At 54.0% G+C, this 9,276-nt stretch overlaps 1 protein-coding gene across 1 annotated transcript; it reads right to left on the bottom strand.

The window, feature by feature from the left end:
* Window positions 1–3,944: 3,944 nt before the first annotated feature.
* On the bottom strand, window positions 3,945–7,101 carry SAP18 (Sin3A associated protein 18). The gene is made up of 4 exons (XM_084279060.1): window positions 6,976–7,101; window positions 6,676–6,785; window positions 5,136–5,258; window positions 3,945–4,435 (listed from the first exon to the last, which is right to left on the bottom strand). Exons 1-4 carry the CDS (start codon window positions 7,045–7,047, stop codon window positions 4,279–4,281), a joined length of 462 nt encoding a protein of 153 aa, XP_084135186.1. The 5' UTR covers window positions 7,048–7,101; the 3' UTR covers window positions 3,945–4,278.
* Window positions 7,102–9,276: the final 2,175 nt, after the last annotated feature.

The following is a 9,276-nucleotide window of genomic DNA, read 5'->3' as shown; positions in this document are numbered from 1 at the left end:
AGCAGGCTCTAGGCTGGACAAGGGCTGCAGGACAGTGCACAACCCCTGAGCAGACAGGTGATGAGGGGTGGGGTACAGGACTGCTGTGAGCCTGGTGCTGCTCTCCAACTCCCTACCCAGAGCCCCTGTTGGGGTGCACTCTTCTCCAACACCTGGGGTAGGTGCCTCATGGCTTTCAGCTAGAGGACCTCAGCAGAAGAGTAGAAGGAAAAGGGCCAGCTGTGCTCACTGCTGGCTCTCGCTCTGCAGGAGTGCTGGCAGTTCTCCAGTCTCTGTCAAATGTGCAGAGGATTCAGGGGAGGGAGTATGTGATTCAGACAGCATACACAGCACAGCTGTCTGGGCAGGGGAGTCATGCCTCCCCCAGCACCCAGAGGTGCCCTCAAAGGTGGTGTAGCATTCATTGGATTTTCATGCTGAGTGTTGAAGAGGTGAGCTTTTGGGCTATGCTGTCTCTACTTCATCCTGTCAGGTCTGTGAGACTGGAACTGCCCCAGGAAGGGCCCTGAGCTGCTCCTCATGTCCAGCACCTTAACCCCATATACCTGCCAGGCACCTCCTTACCACAAGCTGGTCTTTGTACCCAGGCACGGTGCCTGCCGAGCAGGACACAGGACAGGGGAACCCCATCCTGTTGGAGGGAATGATGCTTTTTTAAACCCAGCCCATTATCTGTGATGTCTAGAGACAAGGGCTGAGACACCAGCAACTGCTAATTGGATCCCTTTGGTTTTGGCAGGGTGTTACCACAGCTGTGCTGTTACTTTAGACAGGACCAGAGGTCGCTGCTGTCACTCATTTGCTCTGACACATCAGGATTTCTCTCATTTTTCCATGCTTTCCATCACAAGAGTGAGCTGACAACGCCTCATGGTTTCCGGTTACATCACATCTCTTTCTGCTTTTGACCAGCGCTCCAAACATCCACCACTGCTCCAGGTGCTGGACTCTGAGCTGGCCAAAGAGTGGCTGATGCAGCCCAGGCCATTGGCAAAGACCTTGTACGAGCCTTGTCCTCAGTGCCTAACCAGGGCAGGAGTTAACACAGATGCCAGTTCCTCCACCAGCCCAAGGTTTCTCCTTCCAGAGCAGCCATGTTGAGCTGAAGCACTTGCTACTGAAGGCAGTTCTGCACACTCACTGCCCGGTGACTTTGCTTCATGGGCCACCATGTACAACACCAGGAGGTGTTCCTCTTTCCCTGAAGCGTGTGAAGACCTGTCCCAAGCTGGGTGGGAACAAGCTCTCACTGGGTCACATCTCCCATTCCAGCACCAAAGTCAAGCCCCCTCCCAGAACAGCTGAGTCAGACACAGGCTCACTTGCTGCTGTTGCCTTATCTATATTGACTGTGTTTAATTTTGAGAAATGCCCTTAAATGTAATTAAAGCAAATGCCAGGACACAGAAGTGAGGAAATGCCCATTTTCCTGTGCACCTCACAGGGTGGGTCTGTCCAACTCTGTAATTGCACAGTTACTCCAGGGCTCACCTTGCTCATGGCGCAGCACCGATGATGATGATGCCCCCACCCAGCAGTGGCCTTCACTCTTCTCTCTGCCCAGGGCTGCAGGGTGCCAGAAACCAGGCAGCTGATCTGATGGCCACACCCCTGCACACAGACAGCAGGAGTCCTGAGTCTGACCAAACCTGCCCCAGGGTGACAGAAGTCATCAAGCTGTGGTTTGCTGGCTTTCCATCACACCCTTCACGTGTGGTCTCCTCACAGCAGCAGTATGGTGGAAAGCCTCCTGCTCACATTAGAGGTGACTGCCTTCACCTTGGCAAAACATCCCACCTCTTGCCACACCAGACCAGCTCCGCTGCCACTTCCAGGCCCCTGCTCCTTCATAAAGCAGCTTTTATATTGTCTTGAGCGCTCTTTAAAAGCGTGTGGGTAACACTCTTCAACCTCTTCAGTCCTGGGGGAGAAAGGGGCTCTGATGCAGGCAGTTCTGCAACTGAGGGTCATCTATGAAGGCTGAACTCACAGTTCTCCCTTGTCTGGCTTCCAAGTTCAGAACAGAAGAGGATGAACCATGGGCAGAACTGAAAATCCCTCAGGCTGTACTGCACCAAGGGACTACAAGATAAAAGGCGGCTGCATAAATCAAAGCTCATGAAAAACCCCACGCCTTGCCCTCAACACTCAGGAACACCTACTTCAGTCACCTTGGCCACATAAGGCCTCAAGTGAGGAAGGTGAATGCCCTAAGGAGCATCTTCTGCCTTCTACTTCTGCTCTTGCCTTTGTCCCAGCACACAGGCACCACATGCACACAGACTAGCTAGAGGCTCAGGGTCAGCCACCACAGACCAGCCCCACCCAGCCAGCGCCTGCTGCCCGACCAGAGGCACCAGCCTGGCTCAAGATCTCCCCCTGCAGAAACAAAAGGAACTCGCAAGCACTGAGCTGCGGGAAGCCTCAAGGCTCAGCGTCGCTCTGCCTTGCTTCGTGATGGGTCTCCCCTTCCTTCTGCTCCTTAGGAAGGTACCAGGCAGCACCAGCTGCTTCCCAGAGAGCTGCATCCCTCACACAGACCAGCCAGCCAGTTGCCACAGACAACCAAGACCCTTAGCTACCCCTTCCTGCTTTGGAGGTTCTAGAAGTTGGCTACTAGACACCCCCAACAACCTCCAGCTTCATCAGTAACTTTTAACACAGAGCAGCCTCAACCCCTCACAGCTCCTTGGCTTTGCCCTGACACCCAAGGGTTACCACAGCCTGAGAAGTGGTGCTCAGTACAAGCTGCAAGCACCTGTGAAAAGCCACATGGGCTAAGCAAGGAGATTTACCCACCCAGCTCAGACTGGTCCACATAGGGTCCAGCATCCTCCATGTTCATTAAGATAACTTGGGGGAACTACAACATTCACCTTCCTGAGTTCTAGAAGCCACAGCTGGGTGTTGTCATCTTGGTCCACTCGCAGTCCTCTTGGTCCACTGCCTGTGGCAGGGGGGTTGGAGCTCTAAGTTCCTTGGGGTCCCTTCCAACCCAGACCATTCTATAATTCAGAGCACAGGCTGGCTGCCTGTCTCAGCTGCAGGCAGGAGCAGCTCCAGGCAGAGCACCTGCTGTGGTGCCTTCACTGGGGAACAGTTCTGCTCCTTAGCCAGCCTCCACAGGAAAGCTTCTGGCCAGCCTCTCAGGCACTCCCATCTCCTGAGACAGGTCTCCAAAGGGCAACACAACCCAGAGACAAGCCCATCCTCACGTGCGCACACACAAGTGGGGCCAGGAAGACAATTCTTTTTGTACCATTAGTAAAAAGCTATTTCTAAATTGTGTAAGTATTTCACTTCTCTCATCTGGTTTTTAAATGACTATTAGTACAGTAATGAGATTTCTGTCATTTATGAACAATCAATCTGAGAGGCACACACTGAAAGGTTTTACTGATGGGGTGTGCAGTCAAAACCCATTTGGAGACCACTGCTCCAAGAAAACCAAGACCTCCAAAGACAGCTGTCTACCTTCAGTTTTTTAGACAGCCCTGACTCTTCAGTGACATACAAGCGTACAGAACCACATCTTCCTCCAGCAAGGCCAGCAGCAACTCACTATCCCAGGATAGATGGATGCCACTGAGGTCACTCCCAATCCACTGGCATAATCTTGGCACAAGATGGAGCAGCCCCCAAAACCACAGCAGTCTGCCCTCACACCCCCAGGACAGGCAGCCTTACCCACCTCATCCCTGACCTTCAGTGGACCTAGGTCAGCGGGGAGCATAACCTCAAGTTCACCTGCCTTCCATCACACCCTTCCCATGCTTGTCCTCCAAGCTCCAGCCAGCAGTGGTTTATAACATCCTGCTGTACAAGGAAGCCCCATGAGGCCACCTACCTCTGCTCAACAAGCCCAGAAGTCACCAGATGCCAACTTGCACATCTCTCCACGTAAATCCACTTAAAAAAATAATTCAGCCACTAGCAGACTATAAGAAAGAGTAATAACATCGATCTTTATTCCAAACAGGACAGAACTACAGAACACCTGTAATCCTTCCAGCCGCGTTCTATGCAAACCGTGCAACACTGGACACGCTGACTTACTGGTTCAAGCTAGAACAATCAGGGACAGGATGATGGCTCTGCTAAAGGTGTGTCTTCTAAACAAAGAAACTAAAAGTTAAGGTTTAAAAGTTACTTTTCATTCCCGATGCTTAGCTTTGTCTTCAGGTGTTCTTGCTGAGCAACAGAAGCAAAAAAATAAGCCTGCTTTAGAACAGCAAGTAGGAGTGAACGGAAGATGCGATCATAGAAAGAAGCAATAGTTTAGTACGGCCTCATGCGGCTCGAGGGGGGCGGCGCGCGATTGGGAGGAGTAATTGCTATATCCAAGTAGTCTCCTATCTGGAATTTCTGAGACTGCAGCGTCATGGAATCATCTGTGCCCTTTCTGCCCGACATGGTACTGCCGATCTCCTTCACCCTGCGCGCAGGAGATAAAAGGCAAGGTAGTTACCAGAGGCAGGTATCGCTAGGCAGCCGAAACAGGAATGGGACCGGCTCGTGACCGCCCTCCCACACCATCCCCCCCACTGTAATTAGCAATGTGTGAACACAAGATTCTGGGTTTGCCTCTCCACTGCCAACTGCCCCAAGAAAAAACACACTCGGTCTTCTGATGGGGCAGAGGGCTGGGGGAACCTTCTACCCTACCAAGTTAAACACTCAAGAGAAGCCCTTGGCCCTTCCACACAGGCAGAACAAGATCCTGCAGACCAGAGAGCAGGACATACCACCGCCTGCTGACAGCGGTTAGCTCATACAGTTCTGGAAGAACAATACCTGCACCAAGATCGCTGCTAAAACTCCAGTGCAACCTCAGACACAGCCCTACTGCTCCTCCTATCCCCAGGAACAACTCTCCTCTCAAGCTGTAGGTCCATGTTCTGGTTGGTGGCTAAAAGAGCGGCCACAACTTCACACAGACAGGCTCACTGCTTTGGAACACGTTCAGAGTAGCAGTCACCCAGCAGAATTTAGAGTTTGCAGCCATCATCATATGTTATCAAGAACTTTAGGATTTTGTTGTGGGTTCTGAATTTTGAGGTCAGTGCTAATGAAAATTGGTTTAGTGTCTCGGTGCCCAAAGCTGCCTGTTAAGGCGGAGAGGAAGTGTCAGGTACCTATAGCCGGGCCTCTTGAGGTCTGTGAAAACAATGGCGAAGTTGAAGTGCGTGCCCTTCTTGCGCGCTTCCGGGTAGACTTCTTTCACTAGGCTGGTCAGCTCTTTCAGAGTGGCATCCATCCTAGATAAAACAAACAAAGAGTGGTTCAGGTTCTCCAGAGCAACAACAGTAACAAACCCCACCCTTCCCCAAACAGGATTAAGGTGGTTTAAATATATTGCTACAACTTAACTATACGTTTCCTCACCTCCGCCAAGACTTCCAGCCAATACCTGAAGATGAGCAAGATCTTACACAATGCACCATTGCTCTCACCACTACAGGGCACTCCAAACGCCACATTTTAGTCTAGTTATTAAAAACTTGGGAGAAACCACCACTTACTGGACACTGGAGGCAACACGGTCTAATGCAAATGTGGTTCTAGCTGTAGTAGCTTCTCATTTACTACAATATTAGACAAGTCTCTTCACCTCCGTGTATGTTCCAACACCTGCTTTTTCCATGGCTCCCCAAAATTACTATTCAAACTCAGGGATTTATTTCTTTTTAAATGCATTAGCTTATACAATGAAAACTATAAATGTTTCCTCATCTAAGTCAGAGTCTGTGATAAAATAGCTTTTCAAATACCAGATGAAACAAAGAAAAATAAATGATGAATAGTTTTCCATTTCTGCCCTGAGGAACGGCACTCCCCCTTTTCCCAGCCTGCAACCAGCCCTGTGCTGCAGCTAGTTTCCAAAATTCCAAGAACAAAAGGCCTCCATCATCACGGCTGAGGCTGCTGTGGTTACACAGACCAGGCACACTTCAAGCTTCAGGCACCCAAGCCGCAGTGTGTTGACAGACAATGCCCGTGGTGACTGCTGCGGATGGCAATCGGCTCAGGCACCATCAGCAGCCTGGATTGGGTCCGTAACTCCCATGAAGAAGTTAATTAGGACAACACACTTTGCTAGCCACAAAAAAGGATTTACTCAATCGAGTCAGGTTTAAAAAGCAGCGTGAGTCGCGTTCAAAAGTATTCTTCAAAACAATACCAGCAAAAGCACCCGCGCTTGCGATGGGGGTAACGCGGCTCCCCTGGAGCTCCGCTACCTGCCCGGGGAAGGAAACGCGCCAAGGCCGCCTCGACAGGCTCGGGCCGCCCCCGAGAGCCGCCGTTACCGGCACCCCGGGGCCGGGGGGACGAAGTTGAAGCGTCAGAGCAGAACTCGTGCGCCGAACAGGATCACGGCCATGACCAAGCCCACCCCAGCCCCCCCGCCTGACCGTGCGCCCGGCGACGGGGCCGGGGAACCGCGGCAGGCCCGGCATACGCCAGCGCCGCCGGGCCGCGCTCCGGGCCGGTCCCGGCTACGGCCAGACCCCGGCCCCGCGGAGCTGCCCCCCCGCGCCTCCCGCTACAGAGGAGGCCCAACGCCCCGCCCTGCGCGGCTGGGAACCGGGACCGGAGCCGGGCAAGCGCCTGGACACTGCCCCGAGCCCCTCCGCTGGGCCCCGCTCGCTTCCCTGCCCGGCGCCGCGCACTCACCAGGTGTAGATCTGCAGCTCGCTGGAGGGCACGTTGCCGCGGGAGAACTCGTCCATGCGGTGGTGCCGCCCGTTGTTGGTGGTGAAGACGCGGAGCAGCAGCGGACACGTCTGCGGGACGAGGCGGGGTGAGGGGTCGCCGGCCGCGACTCCCCACACGCACCAACACACACGCACCTCCCCCCCCCCCCCCCGCCCACCAGGCCTGGCGGCCCCGCCGCCGCGCCGTGCCGTGCCCGCCTCCCCTCCCCCCTCAGCGCCCGGGAGCGGCGCCAGAGGCTGCACCGTGTCGCCCCGACACCTTTTCCCGGTCAATCGGCTTCTCTGGCTCCTTCTTAATCTCTTCCTGCGTGACGCGCGACTCCACCGCCATCTTCCCCCGCCGCAAACAACCGGCAACCCCGGATGTCCCGACAGCCGCCTCAGATCCCGCGAGAGACGCGAAGAGGCGGGGCGGAGCCTCAGTGGGGCCGGGGAGCACCGCGGGCGGGAGCGGGGCTGGGCCAGCGGCTGCGGGGCGGGGGTTGGCGTTCGGGATGGGAGGGGACGCGGCGGCGGGTCGAGGCCGCGCGGCTTCTCTCACGCAGCGCCGGGGCTTGAGGGGAAGGAAGGGCGGCTGTCCTCGCTCTCCTCCGCGGGAGGAGTGGTTGGTTCTCGGGGTGCTGGCGGCTCGGCTCCGCAGCCTGCCGCGCACCGCTGCCGAGGCGCAGGCTGCGGGGGCAGCGCCGTGCCTGCCCTCCTGTGCGGCCGAGTCCCGCCGCGGCACCCCGCCGCCCCGAGGCTCTGGGTAATGGCCGGGCGGGCCTTGGCGGGGCAGCCCCTGAAGGCTGCGAGCGGCGGGGATGGAGCCGCTGCTCCGAGCAGGGCGCTGCGCGCCGCGGCTCAGCTTGGGCCGGGGTGGGTGGTGCACGGCCGGGGCCGCTCCTGCTCCGCGTTGCCCTCGCACACCCTCTGAATCCCTTGTTTTCCAGTACTCAGGAAAGCTTTCGGTGTCTCTTGACTGCTTCTGCCCGTATGAAGACTGATTTCACCCGCCTGAACGCGAGCCAGCAGTGTGCCCAGGCGGCCAAGAAGGCCAGTGGCATCCTGCCTTGTATCAGGAATAGCATAGCCAGCAGGACCAGGGAGGTGATCATCCCTCTGTGCTCAGCTCTGGTGAGGCCTCACCTCAAATACTGTGCTCAGTTTTGGGCCCCTCACTACAAGAAAGTCATTGAGGCCCTGGAGAGTGTCCAGAGAAGGGCAGTGAAGCTGATGAGGGGTCTGGAACACAAGTCTTGTGAGGAGCGGCTGAGGGAACTGGGACTGTCTAGCCTGGAGAAGAGGAGGCTCAGGAGAGACCTTATTGCTCTCTACAGCTGCCTGAAAGGAGGTTGTGGTGAGCTGCTCACAAATAAGTAGTGATAGGACAAGAGGGAATGGCTGCAAAGTTGCGCCAGGGGAGGTTCAGGTTAGAGATGAGGAGAAATTTCTTCTCAGAAAGAGTGGTTGGGCATTGGAACAGGTGGCCCAGGGAGGTGGTGGAGTCACTGTGCCTTGGGGTGTTGAAGGAAAAGTTGGATGAGGTACTTAGGGACATGGTTTAGTGAGTAATATAGATGGTAGGGGGACAGTTGAACTAGATGATCTTGGAGGTCTTTTTCAACCTTAATGATTCTATGATTTAAACAGATGTCTTACATAGGTAAATAATACAATCAAGCACTGAAAAGTGAGATTAAAATCAATGTGATTTACCCCTTTGTAATTCAGAACTTAGCTTCCCTTGATGTTACATTCATGAAGCATCAAATATATGTGGTTTCCATTTATGGTCTTGCTTTTCCAAAAATAAAATCTTGTGTTATATTAAATTTGAGTCTGCAGTTGTGTCTTGCAAAATTAGCAGGAGAGAGATGTGTGCTTCTGATGCGGTAACTCTTAAGAGCTGTTACTCATATTCGAATCAGTGGCTGTTTATTTGTTTTCACAGAATTTGCATTTATATTATCCCTTCAAGTCCTGTGAATTTCTTTCAAGAGTAAACCAAAACTGAGATTCTGTGAAGTGATGCAGAAATGTACGTGCTCATATTTGCAAAATAAGAGTTGCCAAGGCTGGAAGGGAGCTCAGGAGGAGACTGCTTAGAGCAGGGGCAGCAGGGGCTGCTTGCTCAGGGCCTGGGTGAGTTTTGAGTGTCCCCCAGCATGGGAGATCTTTCTGGGTGACCTGCCCTAATGCTCACTGGCCCCTGCAGTCAAAAAAAAAAGTTTATTTCTTACATTTAAATTTCCTGTGTGTCAGAACGTGCCCACTGCCTCTTCTGCTGTCACTGGGCAGCGCTGGGAAGCCAGCTCTGACTCCTTTACTCCCTCCCATCAGATAAGCGGTGATAGGCACCATCTCTCTCAGCCTGGTCTCGTATGACATGCTCCCGTCCCCTATCCATCCTGTTAAGCTATATTTAATGCTGTATTGCTGTGGTGTTCTGGTGCTGCTCATACGATTTTCTGTTGATGCTTGCAGCAGAGTACAGCACAGAACTACGTGCCACAGAAGCTGCGTCTCCAGGTGCCCATTCTGCAGTGTGCTTCTCTGAGTAAGGAGATGAGAAATTCCAGAC

Source organism: Gallinula chloropus (genome assembly GCF_964237585.1).
Source record: "Gallinula chloropus genome assembly, chromosome: 1".
Lineage (NCBI taxonomy): Eukaryota > Metazoa > Chordata > Aves > Gruiformes > Rallidae > Gallinula > Gallinula chloropus.
Note: the sequence above shows the minus strand (reverse complement) of the source record. Positions and strands in the feature narration are given on the sequence as shown.